At 37.2% G+C, this 27536-nt stretch overlaps 1 protein-coding gene across 5 annotated transcripts in view; it reads right to left on the bottom strand.

Moving 5' to 3' along the window:
• MYO5A (myosin VA) overlaps nucleotides 1-27536 on the bottom strand; it is a 187240-nt gene that overhangs the window by 72732 nt on the left and 86972 nt on the right. For all 5 annotated transcript variants that reach the window (XM_070624215.1, XM_070624196.1, XM_070624199.1 and 2 more), the window contains exons 6-14: nucleotides 24811-24954; nucleotides 22550-22631; nucleotides 21812-21919; nucleotides 19026-19132; nucleotides 13489-13754; nucleotides 12911-12992; nucleotides 5939-6079; nucleotides 4095-4220; nucleotides 2722-2805 (exon numbers count right to left, since the gene is read on the bottom strand). In XM_070624215.1, coding sequence (XP_070480316.1) covers nucleotides 2722-2805; nucleotides 4095-4220; nucleotides 5939-6079; nucleotides 12911-12992; nucleotides 13489-13754; nucleotides 19026-19132; nucleotides 21812-21919; nucleotides 22550-22631; nucleotides 24811-24954 — 1140 coding nt within the window. The remainder of the gene's footprint in view (nucleotides 1-2721; nucleotides 2806-4094; nucleotides 4221-5938; nucleotides 6080-12910; nucleotides 12993-13488; nucleotides 13755-19025; nucleotides 19133-21811; nucleotides 21920-22549; nucleotides 22632-24810; nucleotides 24955-27536) is intronic.

Genomic DNA, 27536 nt, shown 5'->3' with positions numbered 1-27536 from the left:
CATATGAAAACCTTCCAGAGTTTCCACGGCAACAGGAGTAAAATCCACAGTCTCTATCACACTTCATTCCAGAAAGTGGCCCCTGTCTACTCATCCAACACAACCTATTCACCCACCATGCTCCAGTCACATTGGTCTTCTTTTTGGACCTCAACCAGGACCAGCTTATATAGTCTCAGTGCTCCTCACTTGCTCTTCCATCTGCCTTAACATGGCTGTCTCCCATTATTCAGGGTATAGCCTAAATGTCACTTCCTCAGAGAGCCTTCCCTGACCACCCCAGCTAACGTAGACCTCACCCCTGCCCAAGCTTAGTCACTCTCTACCTTGGTACCCTGTTTTAGTTTCTTTATAGCACTTACCACTTTATGACATGATATTATCTAAATATTTGATTAAGTGGTAATTGCCTAACTCCCCACAAGAGCAGGGACCTCTGCCTATCTCATTTATCTTGTTCACCTTGCTAAATTCCAAATTTTCTTAGGTCATTTATTGAAGAATTTATTCATTCCCCACTGACTGAGAATGCCAACTTTATTTAAAGAGAGAGAGACGTATAAACAGACAGATATATAAGTAGGTAGATATGCCTGGACATTCCATCTTGTTTCTTTGATCTTGTCTATTCTTAAGACAGGGTTTTGAAGTGCTTAACACTGAACTTATATGTCTAGGAAATAGCGTTAAAGAATACAGAAGAATCCAAGAAATAACTTCATGTAGATGTGGGAAATCATCTCGGTAACAACAACATTATTCACTAAGAGCTTTTTATGCACGAGTACTGTTCTAAGGGCTTAATACAACCTATTTAATCCTCATAACAACCCTTCAAAGTAGATACTACCATGATTCCATTTTATAGATGAGAGATCTGAGGCATAAACTCAGTAGATGAACTGTGCTTTCCCTCATCAATTAGCAACATGGAAAGTAGGGGTTATAACCCTTTTTAATGGTGTTCGGTAGAGTTGCAATTTAGTAATATCTAGTTGAGTTGCAATTTATTTATGTGCTTCCCGACATCAGATGTAGCAACAGAAGATTCCTTCGTGGTGGAAAAATATAAATTAAGAAAACTTATGTTGAGTTTATAATACCTTAATTCCTTCTCAGGTTGTAAATTTGACTCGAGACTGCAAAATTAAAAAAAAAAAAAAACCAGACAGAACACATATACACACAAACACAACCCCATGTTGTATTACCACAAAAATAATTCTATTCAAAACACATAACACAATTACACAATTATTAATCTTCTAAAATTAGTACTTCCAAGAGAACAAATCAACACTATGTTACACTTGCTTCCTATTAGGTGCAGAGGAATTAAAATCCAAAGTTCACACCCTCAGGTTGGGTCTCTGCTGACTGGGAGCAGGGGAGGCCTTTAAGCTATGCAACTCACACACTGTCCCCACTCCAACTGCAACAACCTACAAAGACTGGCAGGCTCTCCAAATGATTCCTCAGAACACATAGCTGCCTTCTGATAACTAAGGATCCACTAGCCAATCAGAAAACTTAAGTCAGAATAAAGACACAACTGATTATGGGTACCTGGAATGGGAACCTGTGAATGTTCTATTTAAGCTAAATTACTTAGGCAGAGTAGTCATACTAGAATTTCATGGTTTTCATCATTATTCATAAGTCAAAATGATTTATAATCCTTAAACGCATAATCCTCAGGGATTGGTATTAATGCCCAGTGGCTATGAAGATAAGCAAAAAATTGACTTTTCCTACAGATACGGGGAATCATTGTTTTATGAGGGTTAAAACTGTAATTTGGTTTTTACATGATCTTTCTATTATCAAAATAATTGAAAGTAAAAGTTTTTACTCCAAAAACAAGAGTTAAATGGTTCATATAATATTCCATTGAAGTTAAAAGGATTGTTTTAGAATAAACCAGAAAAACAAAAAGTGTCGGTCAGTAATCTAGAAGAATTCACATGAAAATTTTTAGCTTTTTACTGAATATTTGAATATTCACTTTGCTAAAATAAGTAACTGATTTCCTGGTTTGCTCCCTATAGGGTCAAAGTGAGCCGTGTTCCCATCCCCATCTTTTCATGATGAGAGTCAAAGAGTGGAGGTTGGGATCAACCTAAAAATCAATTTAGTATAGCCATTATAGCCCTTTGCAATCTGGAATATTCTTTTCCCTCTAGAAAGCAGTGCTTTGGGCCACATGTGAAACTGCACTCAGTGACCTAGAGATCAATCTCCATCTGGATGGAGTGCATAAGGCAGCGTCTCTAGCACATCCCTTCAAAATGACACAGCAAAAACCCCATTTTCTCTCATAGTCTCAGGCACATGAGAGTCTAGAACTGCTGTGAAGGCAATTATTTCACCTAAAACTGAAAGACAACACTACATAGTGGTTAAGAGCAGACTGAGCCAGACAGCCTGGGTTTTAATTTGGCTTGAAAACACACTAGCTATGAAGTCTCTGTGCCTCAGTTCCCTCATCTGTAAATAGGAGTAATGATAACATCACCTTAGTATAAGGATCAGGTGAGTTAACATTTCTAAGGCATTTAAAAAGGACCTGACACACAATAAGTGTTAAGTAGTTAATAAATTAAAAACTAACAGTAAGGCTGATTTTGTGAGAAAAATCATTATTATTGTTAAAAAGCTAATGCTTAAATAATTAACATTTTATTGAATATATCCTGACTGGAGAAAGCCTATCATGATTACCTTGCTTGATTTAAGAACTTTAATTTGTTCTTCAAAAACAGTGTCTTTATTCTTTTCCAGAAAGCCTTCACACTGGTATTCCACCTGAAAACACAAGGAAAAATCTCCTTAACTAATAAAACTTTTGAATAGATATTATCAGCAACAACAAAAATATTTCTTAGGTTCAGACTATATGACTGGCTCTCAGCAAAGTGGTATCATTAGTTTTAGTCTAAGAAACTAGTACCTTCTCGGTAAGAAGCACGTTAACTCTAGGGTAAAACTCTCCAAGTACTATGTTTCCTAGGGAACAGTGGTAGTGCTGATTAATTGCGGCCTAAAGGACCCTCCCAATTCCTGGGTAAGCAGACTCATAAGTTGATTCTCTTCTCCCATGCCAGCCAAAGAGAGCTCCTCCAAGGCTGACCCAAAGCATCTCCTTCTAACCTGGTTCGCCATCTGGCAGGAGTAAATCTCCTCTTGGGAGAGAAGAGATTGAAGCGGGAGGGAGGATCAGAAGGAATAAATGGCGTCTGACAGCGAGAAAGTTGAAGAGCTGACGATGGATGGAGGTGGAGGCTGGGTAAATACTGTACATTTGGTAAATGGAACTATTCAAGAATGGACTATTGCTGCCTCCAAAACAGCCATCCACCACTCAAGGGGCTTCCTATCTTGGACCAAGAAGCCCTTAGGTAGCCCTAAAGTCATTTCAAGCTTTCCAGCTGTGATTAAGGAGACTCAGAAAGCCCTCAGTTCCTGAAGGAGACTCTAGGAAGTTTACCCCAAAGCCTATCCCACAACTTTCTTGAAATGTCAATTTGTCTCCTGGCTCCTGATTTCCTGAGTAGACTACAGAACTTGTGAAGCAGCAAGTCTGCATGCATTGCTAGTGGGACCCGCAGAAGCAATCACAGAGGGTGATACAAGTCCACAGTCTCTATTCTGAAGCCCTTGGTGTCAGCTATGCTTTAGAACACAGAATTTTTCAGCAGAGCCTGAGGCAGCAATTTGCAATCAAATGCATTAACATTTCTACACTGAAATACGTAAATATCCAGCCTAACTGGGATAAATGAAGACTATAAGTAACCTCACGTTAGTTCAGGTCAGAGCTCACGTATAGTCACTAAACAAATCACGAAAAGACTTTCGGTTTTTGGAGTTTCTTGGATTTCAGAATTATAGATAGGGGATTGTAGACCCATATTTATTTCATAATATAATTCCATTTAGGTTAAAGGAAGAGAAAACCAACAAGCTAACACTTTCTGATAAGGCCTTAAAGAACATAAGCTTCAGCAAAGAAAACAATGTTAACTCTTGATTATTGATCTTTTTCCTCTTTGAACTTAAGTATTCAAAATGAAAAAAAGATAAAATTTTCTTACTTTGTCAGCAAAATGTTGGATGATGAAAGCTTTGTTTGATAGACGGGGCTTTTCAAAGAGTGCACATTTGTTCAAGTGCGTGTTGTACAACTTTTGGGCCCAAGTGTCATCTGTACCTTTAGGCATCTACATTCAGGGTTAAAAAGAAAGGAAGAAAACAAGGTGAATATTGTTCTGAGACTCTTCTGATGCATCAACCAAGAGACCACTTTTTGCTTCTCCTGACAAATTTTACATTCACTTTAGGAACTCATTCCTTCTACATTTCTCTCTTAGAGGCCCAAACCAGTTAGTAACAAAGAACAATGACAGACCTTCCCATGGGTGACTCAGTCCAATCTTTGGGCAACTCAATCTGCCTATACCAGGAGTCATCAAACAAATATTTGATTTGCTTTTAAAACAACAAAAGCCTCACGAATGAAGATGAAATATCATGACTATCATGTATTTTTTTTAAATTTGTTAAGTAAAGGTAACATTTGAACATAGTAAAATATTTATATAACTCAGAAAGGTATAAAAGGAAGAGTATTCTCCTTTTGCCGTTTCCAGCAACTTCTTTATCCTTCTGTCTTGAAAGGCAGGTACACAAATAGGATCATTCTGTAAACTCCTCTCATTTTTTTCTTCAGCATTCTTGTACTTATGGCTACTAGGTTGTTATTGATTTTTGTTATTATGAAAACTGCCACAATGACTTCTTATATATATATGCCTTGAATACTTTCGCAAGTATATTCATAGAGTGAATTCCCAGCAGTTCCACTGCTAGGTCAAAAGCTATGTGCATTTACAATTTTTTTTCTGCTTTTTCTCCCCAAATCCCCCAAGTACATAGTCGCATATTTTAGTTGTAGGTCCTTCTACTTGTGGCATGTGGGATGCTGCTTCAGCATGGCCTGATGAGTGGTGCCATATCGATGCCCAGGATCCGAACCGGTGAAACCGTGGGCCACCAAAGCGGAGTGCACGAACTTAACCACTTGGCCACGGGGCTGGCTCCCTGCATTTACAATTTTGATAACTATTGTCAAATTTCCTCTAAAATACCTTGAACTAACTCATGCCCTTTATAAGAGTATATATGTAATAAATATTCATTTGGTATTGCCAAATTTAAACTCGCCTATCTGATAGGTAAAAAGCAGTATCCCATTTTTGTTTTGATTTGCATTTTATTTAATTTCAAGTGAAGCTGAGCATCTTTTCCTTATATGTATTTTTAATATTGTAGGAAATCTAGATGCTTAGGAGGATAACATATGGTAAACTGTAACTTATGGCATATAAACTAAAGAGAAATTAAGAGAAAGGACAGATTATTTGTCTAAGATCACTCAGTTAGCCGTAAAGCTGGGGATCTGATATTTTTCCAACATGCTGCATCTTCAAATATTAAAGCTAAAACTCCCTCCCTCCCACATATATCAGTAAAAAAGAACAATGAGTCAATTTTTAAATTATAAATATTTAGAAATATTATTCAAAATATCTTTTGTACAATGTCTTGCATTTCTTTAAATATATCGTACCAGTGAACAAAAAGTACCAAACATAAGCATATTGTTAACAAAAGTGGCTGAAATTATTAGTAGTTATATCTAATGCCAATTTTCCACATAACTTAGAATCAGCTGAAATGAGAAGGAAAATTCTAGTTTCAATTGTATTTAACACCCTTTGGGTCTAGTGACCCTTCAGAATGCGAGTTAGGGTGACCCCTACTTGTTGCCACAATGGCACCTCATTGTACACTAATGATTCTCTGCTTAAACTCACTTACCTTCTCACCTTGATATATCTATTTTGATAGACTAAGTACATCGGAAAAACATACTTACCTTGCATTCCTCATCCAACAAATCTAGAATGCCCAGTTTAGATTCTATAAGATTAATGCAAGGCTGATTATCATAAAAATCTATGAGTGTCCATGGAATTTGTTCCTTCATATATTCCTCTTGTTCTAATTTGAAGACATGCTGAAGTGAAAAAGAAAAACACTAGCACCACTGGATCATTATCATAATAATGTTAGTTAAGAAACAACCTCTATAAAAAATGCTCTAAGAGGATACCAGCATAATTTGAGATAGTCCATGGCTTCCAGCAACAACAATCTCATGGGAGAAATGTGATTTACATACAGGGAACAATTAAGAAAGCAAATAAAAACCGCAGACAGTAAAACTTCAGCTATCTAGAATTCTTGTAAACAAATAAATCTAGGTATGTAAATGTTTTAAATAGCAGACAGTAAAACCTCAGCTATCTAGGATTCTTGTAAACAAATACATCTAGGTATGTAAATGTTTTAAATAGCTGATAAATGTGGCAGTCTTTTTGATACGCATACATCCAAAACTGCACTGTACCCTTTTTGGCCTCTTAAATTCTTGCACAGTGCTGCTAACACCATGGGCACAGAAATGCCTTAGCTAGCCTTGAACAACTATGCAGAGCAGATGCCCTCCTCACTACTGAACCATGCTTACAGCAATGCCTACAGCATAACAAAGTAATTCTCTTAAGGGACTGTGGTGTTGAAGTTCAGGTGCCTCAGAATTAGACAACAGTGTCTTTTGTGTTTGCCTTGATCATTCTCCACAGTCAGGGCATCTATGGTTTACTTTTCTGGATTCTACATCCAGTTCTGCGAGCAGCTGTAACCAGTACCAATCCATTGCTATTTCTGCTAAATGCTTCAGCCACTGTCCTCAACATGCTTCTAATCACCATTCACTCATTTAAGCAAAAATATGTATTGACTGTCTACTATGTGGCAGTCACTGCACACCATTAACAAAACAGACATGGGCTCTGCTCTCCTGGAGTTTGGAGACTATTGGGAGCAACAGACAGAAATAAAATAATCACAAAGAATATAATTACAAACTGTAATAATGTTACAGAGGAAAATAATGCGAGCTATGAGAGCACGAGTCCTCATCTAGTTTGTACACAGGGTGGTGAGGGATGGCTCCCCAGAGGAAGGGCTGCATGATCTGAGCTCTGCAGATGAATGGTAGTTAAGTTAGTCCAGGTGGGAAGGGCAATCCAACCACCGCTGCAGCTCCTGCTTCAGGCCGCCCAGCCAACGCAGCTACCCACAACTTCTAGTCTCTACGGATGCTGTCGACCTCTACTCATTTGTTGCTGGGGGTTTCTGCTTTCCTTTACTTGTCTCTTTTGTCTCCCTTGGTTCTCTGACACATCTTGCTACTGTTCTGGGAAGATTAGCCCTCTGTGGCTAAGACCAAACAACACATTTTCTAAGACCCAAAACCCCATGAAACTTAGGTGTCACCAAGATTTCTGATATACACTCTTCTCACGCACCTGGAACTTTCCCGCTTTATTCTATACTTATTAAAATGCCACTCTTGGCTCATTTGCAGCATTTACAGTCTAACTAGCTGCAATAAGCTTTAGTTAAAAAAATGGTTATGGTATGAATACTGATGTCATGCTAATCAGAAAGCAAATTTTTTCTGTTCTTTTGATCAATGACAAGGCAAATAGGGCACCATGTGTAAGCAAGATGTTCTAACTGCTGGTACCAATATTTTCCAAAACAATGAGCTCTGTCTTTTTTTAATTCATTAATGTACATACAGTCTCCACATTGACCACAGAAACACTGCTCCAGACTTTAAATAGAGCTTGTTTCTCACACGCATCTCTATGTCTAGTTTAGAAAAATCCATGAGACCTCAAAAATTTTGGATGCTCAATTGTCAAAAAGACAATGTGGGCATGAGGTTCAATATGGCAAGAGATCCTTGGTCTATACGGTAATGCCTCCAAGCACCAAACATGCCAATCACCATGATTCCCCTGCCCACTGCCCCACTCACAGCCCCTGCTGAGGGAGGGGCCCAAAGAAGCCAAGTTCTTTACTGTGAGGCTCCACATTCCTAGTCACAACTAGTCAATTGCCAGAGATCTCTGATGAAAACATGAACTGGGTTAATCAAATTCTCTTTCTCAAGTATAGGAATTGGGGAAACAGGCAACTAACAGTGGAAGCTGAAGCTGAAAGAAGTCAAGATGAATGGGAGCTAAGCAAGTTAAGAGGATGGAGGAGTATTCCAACCACTGCTGAGTCCACAGGAAGTTTGAAGTGAGGAAGCAGAAACCTTCAGAAAATACATACAGAATAGAAGGAAAGAATACGCCATGTGATAGTAAGACGGAGTGCAGCAGTTGTGCAGAAAGAAGCTAACATGCAGTATGGGGGGCGTGTGTGTAGGAGAGACAGACGGACAGACAGACAGACAGAGAAGGAGAAACAGACGAGTAGAGACAGAAAGAGAAACAAGAGAGTCAGAAACACACATGCAGACGCATGAGGCCCTTGAGAAATAGACAAACTAGCCACTCGCTAAGGAATGCATTGGTTCCTTATATTTCCAGTCACCTTGTGCCAAAATATGCTAGGAAAGAGCAGAAGGCTGCGGCACTGATTAAAGTGCTAAGACACTCAGAAAAATTCTTGAAAAGTTAATGCTCAGTTTAGTCTCTGATGGTTTTTATTAATGTTCCTTATGTAGAGATGAAAAATATACCAATCACATTCTCCTGGAAACAGTCATAAGCCTAAGGTTATAAGACGACCTCTACAATATTTCACTGTGTTAAGTTGCTTAATTTGCTAAATATAGATGATCCAAGTTTTTATCAAAGTATATGCAATATTTAAAAGAAAATCAATCAGTCTAAAAGTTTTATGATGACAAGCAACAATGCCTTGTCTCATCCCTCCCCAATCCCAGCCTCACTCCCTGGAGGCACCATTTTAACTCCCTTAACCATTTCTTCTAGTATTTACCTCTAAAGAAGATGCTTATCAGCTATTTTTTGATTTACTCATTTGAAACATTATCTATTGATTTCTTGATAAGATAGATGAAGCTAAATTCACATACACCATGTCTCCACTGCTCCTCCCCTGTCCTCCCAATATTACTATTTTTATATGTTCTTTTGGTTTTTATTAATTTTGTAACTTAAGATAATCTCTTTAAACTTCTATTTTTTGTTTATCAACTATAGACTATACCACTTGACCCCTCTCATTATAAGATGAGGATATTAAGGGCTCTTTTCCTGTCCTTCAGCTGTCTTCTCCTCCATCTTCCAATTCCTTATCAGTGACTCATTTTTAATATTCTCTTTCATCGATACTAATAACCACCCCAATCCTGCAGTTAGAACTGTGACTAGCATGTGGTGAGCACTTTACATATCCCAATTCATTTAATCCATACAACAATATGCAGTAAGTACTATTATTATCCCCATCATACAGATGAGGAGACGAAGGCCCAGGAAGGTCAATTAATGTGCCCAAGGCCCCCTGGATGATCAATGTAGAGTGGGATTCCAACCCAACCAGTTCACCTTGGGGGTCTGTGCTCTTCGCTATTACAGTCTGCTGCCTCTCATTAGGCACCTTCAAATCCCCCAACACCATGATAATGCTCTAAGATATTCGATATTACTACTTCACAAGAGCCACTCTCAAAATATTCACATTGCCATTGTCTCGGTGAATGTCTCAGACTGTTGAAAAGAGAATATATAAAATAGAATATGTATTTTCTAGATATAAAATCATGTTGTCTGCAAAGAGTGATAGTTTCACTTCTTCTTTTCCAATGTAGATCCCTTTTACTTCTTTTTCTTGCCTGATTGCTCTGGCTAGGACTTCCAATACTATGTTAAATAAGAGTGGTGACAGTGGGCATCCTTGTCTGGTTCCTGTTCTTAGAGGGATAGCTTTCAGTTGTTCTCCATTGAGAATGATATTTGCTGTGGGTTTGTCATATATGGCCTTTATTATGTTGAGGTATTTTCCTTCTATACCCATTTTATTTAGAGTTTTTATCATAAATGGATGCTGTATCTTGTCAAATGCTTTCTCTGCATCTATTGAGATGATCATGTGATTTTTATTCTCCATTTTGTTAACGTGGTGTATCACGTTGATAGATTTGCGGATGTTGAACCATCTCTGATCCCCAGAATGAAACCCACTTGATCATGATGTATGATCTTTTTAATGTATTGTTGTATTTGATTTGCTAGAATTTTGTTGAGGATTTTTACATCGATGTTCATCAGTGATATTGGCCTGTAATTTTCTTTTTTTGTGTTGTCCTTGTTTGGTTTTGGTATCAGGATAATGTTTGCTTCGTAGAAGGAGTTAGGAAGCCTCCCCTCCTCTTCAATTTTTTGGAAGAGTTTGAGAAGGATAGGTATTAAGTCTTCTTTGAATGTTTGGTAGAATTCACCAGGGAAGCCATCTGGTCCTGGACCTTTATTTTTTGGGAGGTTTTTAATTGCTGTTTTGATCTCCTTACTGGTGATCGGTCTATTCAAATTTTCTATATCTTCTTGGTCCAGTTTTGGAAGGGTGTATGTTTCTAAGAATTTATCCATTTCTTCTAGATTATCCAATTTGTTGGCATATAGCTTTTCATAGTATTCTCTTATTATCTTTTGTATTTCTGAGGTGTCTGTTGTAATTTCTCCTCTTTCATTTATGATTTTATTTATTTGAGCCTTCTCAAGAATACAATCCCATTTACAATTGCAACAAAAAGAATAAAATACCTAGGAATAAACTTAACCAAAGAGGTGAAAGATCTGTACACTGAAAACTATAAAACATTGTTGAAAGAAATCGAAGAAGACACAAAGAAATGGAAAGATATTCCATGCTCTTGGATTGGAAGAATTAACATTGTTAAAATGTCCATACTTCCTAAAGCAATCTATAGATTCAACGCAATCCCTATCAAAGTTCCAACAACATTTTTTACAGAAATAGAACAAAGAATCCTAAAATTTATATGAAACAACAAAAGACCCCGAATAGCCAACGGATTCCTGAGAAAAAAGAACAAAGCTGGAGGTATCACAGTCCCTGATTTCAAAATATACTACAAAGGCACAGTAACCAAAACAGCATGGTACAAAAACAGACACACAGATCAATGGAACAGAATCGAGAGCCCAGAAGTAAACCCACACGTTTATGGACAGCTAATATTCGACAAGGGAGCCAAGAGCATACAATGGAGAAAGGAGAGTCTCTTCAATAAACGGTGTTGGGAAAACTGGACAGCCACATGCAAAAGAATGAAAGTAGACCATTCCCTTACACCATGCACAAAAATCAACGCAAAATGGATTAAAGACTTGAATGTAAGATCCAAAACCATGAGACTTCTGGACGAAAACATAGGCAGTACGCTCTATGACATTGGTCTGAGCAGCATATTTTCAAGTCCCATGTCTCACCGGGCAAGGGAAACAAACGAAAAAATGAACAAATGGGACTACGTCAAACTAAAAAGCTTCTGCACAGCAAAGGAAACCATCAACAAAACGAAAAGACAACCTAACAATTGGGAGAAGATACTTGCAAACCACATATCAGATAAGGGGTTAATATCCAAAATATACAAAGAACTCATACAGCTCAACAACAAAAACACCAACAATCCAATTAGAAAATGGGCAAAAGATCTGAACAGAGATTTCTCCAAAGAAGATGTACAGATGGCCAACAGGCATATGAAAAGATGCTCAACATCATTAGCTATCAGGGAAATGCAAATGAAAACTACAATGAGGTACCACCTCACTCCAGTCAGAATGGCTATAATTAACAAGACAGGAAACAACAAGTGTTGGAGAGGGTGTGGAGAGAAGGGAACCCTTGTTCACTGCTGGTGGCAGTGCAAACTGGTGCAGCCACTATGGAAAGCAGTTTGGAGTACCCTCAGAAAATTAAGGATAGATCTACCATATGATCCAGCTATTTCACTGCTGGGTATTTATCCAAAGAACTTGAAAACACAAAGGCATAAAGATACTTGCACCCCTATGTTCACTGCGGCATTATACACAATAGCCAAGACGTGGAAGCAACCTAGGTGCCCATCAAAGGACGAATGGATAAAGAAGATGTGGTATTTATACACAATGGACTACTACTCAGCCATAAGAAATGACGAAATCCGGCCATTTGTGACAACATGGATGGACCTTGAGGGTATTATGCTGAGTGAAATAAGTCAGAGGGAGAAAGTCAAATACCATATGATCTCACTCATAAGTAGAAGATAAAAACGACAAAAAAAAACACATAGCATTGGAGATTGGACTGGTGGTTACCATTGGGGAAGGGGGGAGGGGGAGGGCAAAAGGGGTGATTAGGGTCACATGTGAGGGGATGCACTATAATTAGTGTTCGGGTGGTGAACATGATGTAATGCATACAGAATTCGAAATATGATGTACATCTGAAAAAAATAAAAATTAAAAAAATAAAAATAAATAAAATAGAATCTGTAAAATTTATGTAGAAAAGAGAATATGTTCTGATTTTTCGTTCTGATATCTTGCTAATACAGCAAGTAAGAGTTAAGATAGTCATAACTTCACATATAATTAGCCTCAGGAACAAGAAACTGAAGGACATCTCTGGGCTCAAAGCTTCATACTCCCTATGTTACTACCTAACACACTACCTGCTTCCCTCACTCACTTTATTTGGACCAAATTTTCACTTATTATCAGACAGCAATCCAAGGATGACCTTGAATCCTATCTGGACCACAAACATTTTTCTAATGTTGTATCATTTATTAATCATACGTTCCTCATCAGTTTACCTGTTCTAAACCCCAGAAAATAACTGTAATTCACAACTTCACTTCAGGAACCACATTTTAAACATAGACTAGAAATTCAAGAGAATAATTTAGAGCAGAATATTATTCAAGGAAGAAAATTCTTACCATATTGAATTGTTGCTGCAGTTTTTCATTTGCATAATTTATGCAAAACTGTTCAAAACTATTTATCTCAAATGTTTCAAATCTGTAAGACCAAAAATAATATGGGAAGGGGAGAAAAAAGAACAAAAAACTTCTGAGAAGAGAGATTTTTTTTAAAGGTTCCAGAGTCAGAGGTGTTCAATAGTATGAGTTTTTGAGGGCTAATTCATCCCCAAGTAGGGAACAATCAGAATTATGACAAAGCCATTGCTCTTGTCAATTCACAGATTCACAGTGTCTACACACACATAGAAGGGAATTGGAATAGTCTCTGCTATCTCATAGCTCCTTTGAAAAATTGAACCAGATAATGAAATATTAGGCATCAAAGAAGCACAAATGTACAGTTAGGGTCTTAACAGCTAAAGAAGGGTACCCAGAGAAGGGAAACTAGCAAATGAAATTAGATTTTTAGAAATTCTCCTCTAATCTCCCTTCTCCTCACCAGTAAGAGATAGAATCAAATACCCACTTAGAGTTACAACATAATCTCTGGGAAGAAATGTTCTTTGGCAGACCACTACACCAAATATACGTACCCATAAATGTCCAGCACGCCAATAAAAGAGTGCTGTTTGACAGCAGAATGGAGAGCTTGATTGACATGATCTACAATCCAGCTAAAGAGCTTGGCATAGATGTGCTTGGCCAAAGCATCACGGGCATTTGTGGCCTGCAGCTTGGAGATGGGCTTGATGTATGTCTCTGTGGCAGTAGCCAGCTTCCGATGGCAGAGCCAGTGACACATCTCCTCATAGTCCACACCCATGAGGTCACAGAAGATGCTGAGAGGTTCATGCTTGGGCTGCCAGAAGAGAATGGGTTATTTCCTATGATCAGATCAATCAAATAAGAATTTACCGAAAAATACTAAGAAAGAGGTAACAAACAAAACCCACCAATTTCTTTGTTATAACAAACACCAAGATCACTTGAAGCTGATCAATGACTATAACCACAATCTTCTATCAAACCAGCATCAAGGCAGCATTTTGCAATCTCTTCTAGGGCTCACTTCAAAAATTACCTCTTCCTTTGTCTCTTCATAGTATTTGTTTATATCTCTCTTTTGGCACATTCATTTAGTTAGTTAATCAGAAAATCAGTCATCTTGTCAACAAATATTTACTGAGTGCCTGTTATATGGTAGTAAACAAAAATAGACATGGTCCCTGTCCTCCAAGAACTTACACTCACTAGGGGAAATGGATATTAATCAAATGACTGTCCCTTAAAATGTAAAATTACTCCAAAGGAGAAGGACACTACACTAAGATTCCCCGTAAGAGGAGTGTGCCCTATTCAGGGAGGCGGGAGACAGGTGCCTTGAGAAACGGAGCTGAGATCTGAAGGATGAGAAGGTGTCATCTCAGTGAAAGGGAGAGGAAAGGGTCTTCCAAGCTGAAGGAACAGATAGTATAAAAGTCCTGCAGTGGGAGGGAAACCAGCAACATGAGGCACTGAAGCTGAGTGAGAGAGAAAAGGGATGAGATGGAGCCAGAGACAGGTCTTTATCCTGAGAGCAACGGGAGGTCACTGAAGGGTTTTCAACAGATAACTCGACAGTTATTTGTGTGACTTCTTAGATTAGAATCTCTTTAACGACTTATGTATCTCTGCCTCCCCTACAACATCTTCCCTAGGTCTTGCATGAGTAGGCATTCAATAAACACTTGTTTAATTTAATCTATGTTAGTGTATTATATTTTCCAGAATCTTCACTCACATGTTTCAACTGAATCTGATAACATTCCTGGAGAATAGGCAGGGTGAACATTATCATCTCTAACTGACAAATGAGAAAATAAGATCCAAGAGAATAGCTTGTCAAAAATCACATGACCAGTTTATGTCAGAGTTGTCATTAGAAGCTGAGTCTCCTGACACTCTCATCCTCTGACCCTTCCCACTCACGTAGTCCCTTCTTTCTTTCATCTCCCCTCCTCCCAAGTAATCACCTCAGATACAAAGTGGCACCATTAGCAACAGCATGGTTCAATTCCCTTAAATAAGCAGCTTATTTCATTCATATATACACAAAGGGGACCAGTACCCTCTAAACATATTCTATTTGAATGGTGTTACCACATTGTTCTATGAGATCAAGGTTGTTAACTGTTTTGCTCAAATTTTCTATAACTTTATTAATTTTTGGACTTCGTCACCTACCAATAATTGAGAGAAGTCAATAATCTCTCACTGATAGATTTGTCTCTTTCTTCTTGTTGTTTCTGTTGATTTTTGCTTTATATATTTTGAGGCTACATCAATAAGTACATTCAGCTTTAGAACTATTACATCTTCCTGGTGAATAAAATCTCTCTCACTAACTAGTGACTTTATTTATCTCTAGTACTGCTTTTGGCCTCAAAGTCTATTTCGTCTGGTATCAATATAGCTCTGCCAGTTTTTTTCTGGCTATTGTGGTGTGTCTTTTCTAAACCTTTTATTTTCAAACTTTCTATACCTTAATGTTTTAGGAATGCTTCTTTCAAAAGTATATACCTGAATTCTTAAACCAGTCTAATGACCCACTTTAACTGAAAAGTTAGTCCATTTGTAACATTTATTTCTCTTATGTTGTGCCTTTTTTTGTCCCACTTTTTCTAAATTTTCCTCTCCCTTTCTTCTATATTTAGATTATTTTTTTTCAGTCCATTTTCCTCTCTATTAGTTTGAAAGGCTTACTTTCTGCTTCTATTTTTATAATAGAAGCATTAACTTGCATTAGTTAATTTAATGTAATTAACTAACTTCAAACACCCCATTCTCAGCCTATAACCTTTGTTATCCAGAACTTCTATCTTTTGGGGGGAGGAGGTGGGTCTGGTGATTCACTTCATTTTTTTAAACTTTTTATGTTGAACTAATTTTAGACTAATAGAAAAGTTGCAAGAATAGTACAAAGAATTCCCTTCACCCAGATTCTCTAAATATTAACATTTTACCATATTTGCTTATTTCTTTCTCTCTCACTCACACCCATATAAATACACATTATTTTTTCAGGACCTTTTGCGAATAACTAGTAAACATGATGCCTGTAGTCCTAAATATTCCAGTGTGTATTTCCTAAAAACCAAAGACATTATCTTACATAACTATGGTATAACGAACAAAATCAGAAAATTAGTAATGATACACAACCCTATAATCTAACCTGCAGATCTAATTCAGTTTTTGCTGATTGACCTAATCATGTCCCTGTGGAAAATAAAACAAAACAAAAAAAGAGAATCCTATGGTCCAGGATCCAACCTAGGTTCATGCATTGAATTTAGTTATCACGTTTCATTAGTCTCCTTTAATCTGAACAGTTCTTCACTCTTTTTGTCTTTTGCAACCTTGACATTTTTGAAGAGCATGTCCCTCCATTTGGGTCTGTGTGATGTTGCCGCATGATCAGATTTGGGTCATGCCTTTCGGGCAGAAATACCAGAGAAGGGAAGTGCCACTCTCCTGGGTGCGCCATATCAGAGTTATGTGATGCTGATTGGTCCCATTACTGGTCAGGTCAATTGTGGTCCCTTGGTTAAGGGAATGTCTGCCAGGTTTCTCCACTGTAAAGATAATTATCTTTCCCTTCCTAACTAATAAGTATTTTGTGGGGAGTTCTATCTTCTCCAGCCCCCTACACTATTCATTGTTATTATTGTTTTAATTAATCAAGTTTTATCTACATTTGCCCATACTTTACTAGTTTACTGATTCATCATTTCTTCTCACATTTTAGATCTTTTACTTTGGATCACTTTCCTTCTGCCTAAACTATGTCTTTTAATATTTCCTGTACTGAGGGTCCATTGGTGACAAATTCTCACAAGTTTCTATTTGTCTGAAAACACTTCTATTTTTCCCTTATTCTAGAAAGACATTTTTACTGGATATACAATTCTAAGATATAATTATTTACTCTAGTACACTGAAGATAGTAGTCTACTGTTTTCTGGCTCCTTCTGTTGCAGCTGGGAAGTGAGCTATCAGTTTATTGCTATTCTTCAAGAGTAATGTCTTATCTCTCCACCTGTTGTAAGATTTTTCTCTCTGCCTTTGGTATCATTACAGTCTGCCTATGGGTGGATTATTTTTATTTTGAGATTTTTTGGACTTTCCAAATCTGCGGTTTAGTGTCATTTTCACAAGTTCTGAAATTTGTTAGTAATTATCTCTTCAAACATTATGTCTGTTTCGTTACCTTTTATCTCTCCTTTAGGAATTCTTATTAGATTAAAATGAGATTTTACTACTGTATCCTTCATCTCCCTTAACTGTTGTTTTAAATGCTCCATCTCTGGGTCCTATCTTGCAATCTGGATAATTTGCTCACCTCTGTCTTCTAGCTCATTGGTTCTCTCCACAATTGTGTCAAATCTGCTTTAGTTTCTTTCAGCATTTTTAGTAGTTCAACTCTGGTATCTGTTATTTCACCTAGCTCCATCTATTTTGTTTCATTGTGGGATTTGTGATTTTTGACTGTGAGCCAGGATGTCTTGTAACTTTTCTCATTGGAGTCTATCCAGGCCTAGACTGAAGGTGGATGCTCCAAAGCAGATTTGCATTTGCTTCTGTTGGGCATCTAGGGCACTACCGATCTAGGACCAATTTAAGCTAAGTTTCTGTAGGTAGCTTTCTGGGACCATCTAGGAATTACGAAATCAGGCCGGGAGTTTGTGTAAGACTCAGTTCATTATTATAAATTTTTAGGGAACTATTTTTTCCTCCTCTACTTAGCACCAAGCCTTGAGCCAGATTAACTTTGTTCTTCACTCTTGGAGTGGACAGTAGGCAAGTTTATTATTAGTTCCCCATTTAGGGTCTCAGCTTTAGGCAGGGCTTCCCCTATATGTTCCCCTGTTTATATGAGTCCTAGGCTTTGTCTTCTGCACCCCACTTGGCTATGAAAACCAAAGCTCAAGGTCGCTGGGTTCAGCAAATACCCTCAAGGTGAGTCCTAGCAACAGGGTTCTGCTTCGTTCTCTGAGTTCCTGTTTTCACTTAGTTTTTGGCCTCTGAATTCTCATGTATTTATCAAAAACATATTTTTAAGCATATTTGTCCAGGATGACGGTCAATCAGAGCACCTACTCCTAAACTGCTAGAAAAGAAAGTACTTTTCATTTTATAGATGAGGAAACTGAGGTTCAGAGAAGCTAAGCAACTCACTCAAAAACAGAGTGAGTAATAGTAAAGTTGGGGTTGAACCCAGGCAGAGACACTGGAAACATATATTTCAAAACTCAAGTCTAATTTACCCAAATTTATGTCACACAAATTAATCTACATGTAGATTTGCTAATACAACTTGAGTGTCTGAAGAGCGAAACATAAATCTCAAAATTGTTTCCAATTACAATTCTTGAGGAAGCAGGATGGGAAAAAATAATTATATTAAAACTTCCTCCATCTTAATAAAGTTAAAAAATATCTAATAAATATATATGTATATATATGTGTGTGTGTGTGATCAGCAAATACTGCAAATCACAAATGCTCAATGCTCAACGAGGACAATCTGGGACTGTCAGGTTTTGTTATAGTTCAAATGTTTCCACACATGAAATTGAGTTTTAATTCCCAGTGTGTAGTTATCAGTAAGTGTGGAAGATTATGTAAATCACAGTGAAAACACCATATCCCCCCCAGACATCTAGTTCCTCTTCCCAGGAGTAACCACTGCTAACAGTTTCTTGAATAATTTTTAAACCATATTACATCTCCACAGCAGAAGAAACAAATATCAATTCTTGGTATTTGTGCCATGGGCCAAAGGAACTCTTCCCTCTAGACTCACCCATCCAACTTTCACATCTAATATTTCCCTCCTGTTATACAGATCAGACAAGCACCAAGTTCTCTCCTGTCCCCTCCATACACACACACACAATCACTGTGCACCAGGAATTAGAATTCATATTTCTTTATTTTCAGTTCAAGAGTGTACTTTGGATAATAGATGTCTCTGATAATTATCTCTCTGATAATGTTGATAGAGAGACTTCAAACATATTGCTTTCATAAAGAACCAACAAAACTAAACACAATCAACTGCTATCACACTAAGCTTTTCTAAACTTACAGGTATTGTGCAGCTGTCTGAATCTCGAGACGTAAATCCAACATTGCCTAAGTGAAGGATTCCAGCAAGTATTCGGAAAATTCCCATCTGGTAAGATTCACTAATTCCTGAAACAACAGAGTAAATGAACAAGCGATTGATTTCAAAATAAGAGCTAAACATTATGGCAATTTTAAGCCTATTTTTAACTCCTGAATAGTGCAATATGCTGCACACATTACAATGTGTCGTAATTAACAACACTTTCATCTTTGTTGACATTAACACATAATGCAGTTTAGTGTCCTTGTTGAGAGCATGAGCTGTGGAGTAAGACAGACCTGGGCTCAAGGCCTGGCTCTGCTCCTGACTTGCCATCTCATGTGGGCAGGTAACTTCACTTGTACATGCTTCCATTTTCTCATTTGAGATATGCGAATAATAGTGACTATCTCAAAGGGTGTTTGTGAGCATCAAATGAGAAAATGCACTTAGTATACTTAAAACACCATGTGACACATGGTAAGTGCTAAATAAATTATCATCATCATTATCACACACTGGATTTAAGTATTTTAGTAATATTATTACCTTTTCTATTTTTCTCTACTCCAAATGCAAGTTGCAGCCCAATACGGCTGTTTTAAGTCAGATTATCTAATTACTTCTTCAACTACAGACCAAGTACAAGTCAAAGAGACCCCAAGATTACAAGTGTTCAGGCTAGTGTTGTACCCCTGCGTGACAAGTGAGTGTCCAAATGCAGCATTAGAGCAGGCCCTGAAGAATAAGACAGGATGAGAAAGCTGAGAGAACTTAGCTTTTTATCACATCTGGCTTCATTTTTCAATAAGGAAAGACTTTCCAGAATATTAGATATAATTGTTTGCAAGTAAAAATAGTAAAATTATTTCAAAATATGTTGTAGGGGAGGAAGAAACTTTCCTCTACCCTTCTAGGTCCTTCTGGCTGGTCTAAGAATTAAATTGACCAGACAGAAAAACAGGAGAAGATCAAACAAAGTTTAATAACATGTATACACAGGAGAAACCCAGGAAAACTGAGTAACCTGCTAAAATGGCCAAAGCATCCACGTTAAATATCACCTTCAGCTAAAGACAAAACAGGATGTTGGGGGTAGCAGTTTGGGACTTCAAAGGTGAGGAAGGCCATTCACATGGAGATAGAAAAGCAATGTTCGGTAAACAAATGTTTGCAACACCCTGCAAAGACAGTGGGACATCGGGAGGACTTTGATCAAATGGGCCTTGCTAGATTCCTCCCTGTCTACCATACCTAGTTCATATTATACTATAGTTATCTATGGTATTAGCTCCTTCCTGGATCAGGCCTTTTAAAATTCTTTTAGGCAGTTAGAAGGAAGATCAAAGTTTCTTCCTGACTCTAGTTCTTAAAAATAATCAAGCCAAAGAAACACAGTTTGGGGTAGCAAATTCTGCTTCCTACAATATAATCATATACAGGGTAATTGAGAGTTGATCTTATGATGAATGCTTTTGCCATCTTTGCATTACGTATTTTTCAAATTTGTAATTTTCTATTAACAAACAGATTTAGCCCTAGAAGTAAAGCAACGTTTTCAAACTTTAACATGCATATAAACCACTAATGGATCTTGTTAAAATGCAGATTTTGATTCACTAGGTCTGAGATCCTACATTTTTGCAAGCTCCACAGTGGTCCTGGATCATACTCTGATCAGCAATGCTTTTAAACTAAATTAACTCACCTCAGGGTACTCCTCAAAATACCAACATATGATTTTACAGTTACCCATATTCTGAGGTTTTCAAATAAATAATTCACCACTAAAAGTTGTATACCACTGTTCTAAAAGTTAATTTATTTAGATATAGACCCAATATTTTTTAAATCCTAAAAACAAGACAGTGACATCAGAGCCATTTCAAAAACAGAATAAACTACACGTAATACATTGTTTTGTCACCAAGCTAGTTCACCCACATTTCCCAGACACAAAAAGACTCCCCAAAGAACCCTACAAAATGTGAGTTTATACAGGAAGTCATTTCATTTAGCTCTAAGTTTCAAATTCTGTAAAAATTTAAGCAAACAGTTAGTTCTACTTCCTCTGATACCCTGAATGTGTTTTAAATAGCTTTATTGAGGGATAATTTGCATACCATAAAATTCACCTATTTTAAGTCTACAATTCAATGATTTTTAGTAAATTTACAAAGTTGTGCAACCATTACCACAATATAATTTTAGAATAGTTCCCATCACTGCAAAAAGAAACCTCATGCCCATTTGCTATCCAAATGTGTTTCATAAGGATTGTTAAATCTCCCAACGATACTCACCACTTAACACAAAGCTCAGCCAATATTCCAAACAAACTTCGCTTGAGTCACAAGGCTATTGCTCATCTGTCATGGTATAAATGTGCCCCTTTACCCCTTTCACCCTCCCTCCAGCCCCCTTTTGGTGGTGAACACAATGTAGTCTATACAGAAGTTGAAATATAATGATGTACCCCTAAAATTTATATAATGTTATAAATCAATGTTACCTCAATAAAAAAATAAATAAAATTGTGAACATTACATCTCTTTCTATATGACATATAAATGTCACAACTTCCACCAAATATAAGAGTTTCTACTTTTAGATAGATTTATTTGTTCCAGTTGCTTACCAAGCTAATACAAGATATTTTGTTTGCATTTTGGATTATTCAATTTAGTTCACGTAATAGAAAACTTTAGATTTGGGAAAAAAAAAAAGCTATTGCTCATAGGAGCCCAAGAATAAAATTACCTTACCTAGCAAAGTGCAGGCCTGCCTGGTATTTGCCATCTCCTTGGCATCATCCACTCCTTCAATCTCAGGACTGCCACCTTGCATCGTGTAATGAAAGTTATTTGCATCTCCTGCAGTTAAGGAAAATAAAGGATTTGCAGTCTGTGAAAAAATGTTGACATCTACCCTTATGCCCACTCTGAATTAGAGGCAATGAGAGCACAGTTAAGTGTATACAGCCTGGACTTCAGGTACCTGTGTTTTCAATTATATTTTAATATAAAACTCAAAATTAAATAACAGAGTAAACTGCCCATAGTTTATTTATCTTAATTGGTAAAATGAATAGTCCTCTCTTAAAGGTTTTACTCCAATCTACATGCTAAGTTAATTTCTTCAAACACTTTACTCCTCTCATCAGAAACCTCACAGGCCTCCATCACATAAACTCCTTTAAATTTTTTTTCTTTTAATAAAGGCAAATTTCAAACATACGAAAGTAGAGAGACTAGTACAATGAGCCTCTATGTGCTCATCCCCCATTTAAACAAGTATCAACTCAAGGCCAATCTTGTTTCATTTATACAGCCACTCACACCTTCTCCATCCCACGGGTTATCTTGAAGCCAGCTGCAGACCTTTTATCATTTCATCCATAATATTTCAGTATGAGATAGTCTCCTTTTAAACAAGTAAGCCTATGAACTCAGAAATTAACAGAAAACAATACCAACACAATAAATTTAATGCCATATTCATACCTAATCGCAGCATTTTAAATTCAGGTAACTTTGCTGAGGCACAAAGCTGATAGAAGATATGATAGTTTCTCTCCTCTTCTGCCTTTGAAATAAGAAGACTTTTCAATTACAGCATTTCAATCTAAAACTCAGAAAATTCAATCATGAAATAAAATTTTAATATTTAATTATCTGTTGGTACAATAAATTATCTTTTCCCAAATTTCCTAATACATGTTTATGATTATTAGATCTTATGACTTATTAGCTATATGCATATGTGTGAGTGTGTACCTGTTGGTCACATTCAACATAAAATAACTGATAGTAATCCTTTTTCAACTAGTGAACATCAACTAGTGATATATGGCATTCCCTAAAGAGATCATTGCCTTTGTGGAGAAGCTAAAACCATTTTTTGCAATACTCAATATTTTCTCACAGTACCTCTTAGATTCATGGTCTTCCTAATACTTTGAATAAAAAAGAATATCCCGTCTCTGCCAGTTTTAGTCTGGACCATCTACTGTGGCTGTTTGTAAGAAATCCACAAACGCACTACTTCATCTATACCATTTTAGCTTATATATTTTAACATCAATAAAAATATTTTATGAAGTAGAAAATAAATCATGTACAATTCTGAGATCATTCCTTAGTATTTCCTAAGAGTCTTTTCCCACATACGTACTTTAAAGACAGTTTTAATAATACTATTCATACAAAACTGAATCCTTATACTCTATCGTATCCTTGAATTCTGCACTGTATTCAGCTGACTAAAGAATAGTACAAGTAAGGCCAAGGTCAGGGTTGATGCTTCAAAGGAGCTGCTGTCTGATGAAGAATACCTATTACAAGGCACAGTAGACAGTAAACAAATTAACAATGTACCAACGATCACAACCACGATTAGGGGAGAGATCGGGTGGTCCAGAACACAGACAATAGAAAAGCAAGTGGTCTGCAGAAATGCTTGGGTCATCTTTGCACATGAAGGACAATATCAAGCATGCTCTGTTTGACTCATTTTGACATAGCAAACATCCTCAATATTATATAGCCCTGGGGGTTGGGGAACAACTAGAATTACTTCAATGTCTCTAGACAAGATAATAAGGATTAGGCCTTAATGTTTTGTCTTAAGCACTACTAGCCTCTGGTCACCATACTCACTTCACCTTTAATTGTTTGCCCATTAATCAAATTTGTACTGTTTAGAGTCAATCTTCTCTTATATCTAAATATAGTTCCCCCATTCTTTCTTCTGGTTACTAAACATTGTTTTTTCTTAAAACTATACAAGTATACATGTGTACATAGTGACAATGCTCTGTGTGTATCTGTATATGAGAACAATGGAGAAGGTGACTACTGCTTTACTATACAAACCAAGTATTATACTTTAAGTGGCCACAGATCAGGTACACTCCCAAAGCCAAAGCCAGGGTAGCTGCAGGCTGCCCAAACTCATGAGTCTCAGTATATCCCAGATACTTTCAAAGCCATAACAGACTTAGGCGACGGAAACTGTAGATTGGGCTACACGGCAGTGCCAGACGTATCTGAACCTCAAGGCAGGGGCAGCCAGGTAAGGGGCTGCAGAAAACCAATCTGACAGCATGTAGCGGGCCACCAGGAGCCCTATACTGGGAGTTTTCTAATGATAGGTCCACATTCTCTTAGCATCCTGTAAATACGTAAATGCATGCCTGCCAGTGTTGTAAATGTACAGTATTGCCCACTTGCAGATAAAAAAAGGACCAAAGGCATATATGTGAATGCAAATGCTGCAGAGATGCAAGAACAGAGTGTGTTCTTTGATAGTGGTCTGTAACTGGGTTGTGAAGATTTTTTAACCCTCATTATTCCATCCAAACAATATCATATTCTAAGAGAAGAGAAGGAAGGAAAGGGACAAGGATTATTTTTTTTGAACTTCATTCAAATTGTAACTCACTGAAGGCATAAACCAACGTCTTCCCTATCAATTGGGAAATATGAGAGACAAGACTAAACTAATGGCACCTCTTCTTAACTAAGCTTTTCCTAAAAGCATCTGTAAGAAAAAGTCAAAACCATTAAACCTAAACCAGAGCCCAGTCCCAAAGACGGTTAGTCTAATGGTTATTCCTCAGCCTCTGACAGTCCAAGGGTTGTTTGTGTAATATTGTCACAATATGCTCAAGAGTATCTGTAAATAAAATGCAAACCAGCAAGCATGAGCTCTGGAATTATATGGCAATCTAACACAAGTATATATGTATGCATGCCTGGCTTACCTGGAACACCACCCTGGATTTCTCTAAAAGGTAAGTTCTCATATTGGCACCAATGATTCGATATCTCTTATCAAAACCAATCTCAATATACTTCCCAAAACGGCTGCTATTATCATTCCTGGTTGTCTTAGCATTTCCAATTGACTGAGAAGCAAGGGAAAAAAATAAAATTTTAGAAGTGCAATTCATGACACGACATTTACAGAGTCTGTTCAGAGAAAGAAAGGACAGAGTAGAACATAAGAATTTTGCCCTTGCAGGCACAAGTGTATGCTTTGCCCACTGCACAACCACACAAATATATACTAATAGTTTGTTTGCTTGTTATTCTCACACAAATTATTTTCAGATACAGTAAACCTTAACCCAGCAGCTGGGAGGTTTTCATATACCATTTGTGGTATGTGAACACACCCATTCATACCAGCAAAGAAAGAGAAGGGATGGGACGGAGTGCTGCCAAGCCGCAGGCCCTCTTAGTTAAACATCAGGGTTTTGACTGCTTGAAAAACAGTCTGCTTTATGTAAATAAGCTGGTTATGACAAATTAACATTTTTCTGGGAAATGCTGCTCTGGTGTTCAGGGTCTCTTTAGCCAGAAGTTTCTATCATCTTATCTTGTGACAACAAAGGCCCAGTTGGACTACTTACTTGCAGAGTACTAATAATTACCCACTCAATTTAAAGCCATTTTCAGAAACCAGAGATAGTAAAATTTGCTTTGGATTTTGTATCTAACTTGTAAAACATCTACAGAATGCAGAGAATGTAACTTTCTACTAAATTTTTTATATAGTCTTAAAAATTAAAATGGCATATGTACTGCTTTCTGATTTAGGTAACATGCTTCTATAAATTTTTCTTGCAAGGCAAAGCAAAAACATGCTATAGTTAGAAAAGCAAGTGTTCACATAATGTATATATTAAACGTTTAATGAGATAATTTCATATAAGATTAATATCTTTTACTTGTGCAAAGCTTGTGACTATCACTATTAACATATTGAAACCACAGCAGAGAGAAAGATGTGAAAAAGTTCTGGAGTGTTTAAAAAGCAATACAAATATAAGTGATGAAAACAGTAGCAACACAGCCATAAAAGTTAACACAATAGATTGTCTGATCAATCAAAGAAAATCTATTTTCACTCTCTGAAATACAGGGCAGGCACTGTCCTATTTTGCTTTGGCAATGAGAACACTCCTATATTTCGGGTTAACATTTTAAGTGGTAAGAATGACTTGAAAGCTATCTTCCTAGCAAAACAACAGAGTGATCTAATGTAGCTTAAGATAATTTAACAATATAGACATTTACTCAGATATTCCCCTTCTTGATATTACAAAAAGCACAAAAAGTCTCCATATAGTCCCATTATCTTTATTTTGTTTAGAAAAAGAAATTAAAGATAAATGCACAGTTTTCTTTCAACACAACATTCTGTCAAAGAGCAGATGAAGGGTTTCATGAAGCAGCAGTTATTGAGTGCTTACCAGGCACTGTCCTAAGCACGTTCCCACCAGAAACTAAGCAAGCTGCGGAAGGGTGGTCCACATTTCTCCTCCCTCCCTGACTCGTATCCCACCTTCCATATGTCATCTCTCCCCATCCTATTCAGAGTGGGAGTCAGAGTGGCCAACCTGCCAAAACAATACTACACTCTGTGAGAAGAAGCCGTGAGCAGGCCAGGGTTGAAACAGACTCCTCTGTCTTTGAGTAACATAGAGCAAAGAATGGTAGAAGGAGCAAATGAAATAGAAGTCTGAAGATCTGGGTACCAGACCAGGTCCTACTACTAACTAGCCATCATTTAATCCTCTGAGGAGCATTAGTGCCCCAAGTGTAAATTGACTAGGATAGATGAGGATTCTTTTCAAAAGTAAAATTGCATGATTCTAAGCCTTGAATCTAATATGGAAAGAAGGTTCTATATACAAACAGTACCTTTTGTCCATTCCCCCAATTGCTTCCTGTGCCTTATAAGTTCTGTACTTACAACACCCTCCCTTAATAGTATTTTCCTTTCAATCAGCAAGAAATTGCTAAAGGAAAGGAGAAGTTTGTGGTCTTGATTTTACTGTTGACGTCAGTGAAATGTTGAGTGAGTTGCTCTTCTTTACTAAATGGAGACGAAAATCTTCAACTATGATTTTTGAGCATAAAAAAGAACTATTAAGACCCAATATGTCTCGAGAATCTTCCCTGTCCCCACTGTAGGATGTAAATTCCAGGAGAAAAAGTAAACGTCATCAAATAGAGCAAAAAAGAATCATTTCTCTGTACATCATCCGTATTTTGCAAAAGGAGACTGCTGAGGATGAGAAGTTTGCTTTCTAAAGGATAATGTGCAAATCCTCTTAGGCCCTGGGCTGTGATGCTAACTGTGTAGGATGCTCACTATTCAGTGAGGAGTTTCAGCAGATCACTGGAGACCTGGACATGCCTTTCTTGACATCACAGTAAATGTCTCTGATACAGAGACATAGTCTTAAGGCAGATTTAAAGCTACAAATTTTCTAGGCCACATATTCAGTATTTTACCTATGTTTTCTTCCTGTAACTGTAAACCCTTTGTCACCATTCTTCAGCCCCATATTCCATTTTAATCTTTCAAATTGAGATGCCTTCATTTGTAGTTGTTGAAAACTAGTTCTCTCTTTATCAAATTTTCTTACTCCAAATTCCTGTAGAGAAACTAAACCATAACATAGAAGGAAGTAGCTAA

Source organism: Equus przewalskii, chromosome 1 (assembly GCF_037783145.1).
Source record: "Equus przewalskii isolate Varuska chromosome 1, EquPr2, whole genome shotgun sequence".
Taxonomy (NCBI): Eukaryota; Metazoa; Chordata; class Mammalia; order Perissodactyla; family Equidae; genus Equus; species Equus przewalskii.
This window is presented reverse-complemented; position numbering and strand designations above follow the sequence as displayed.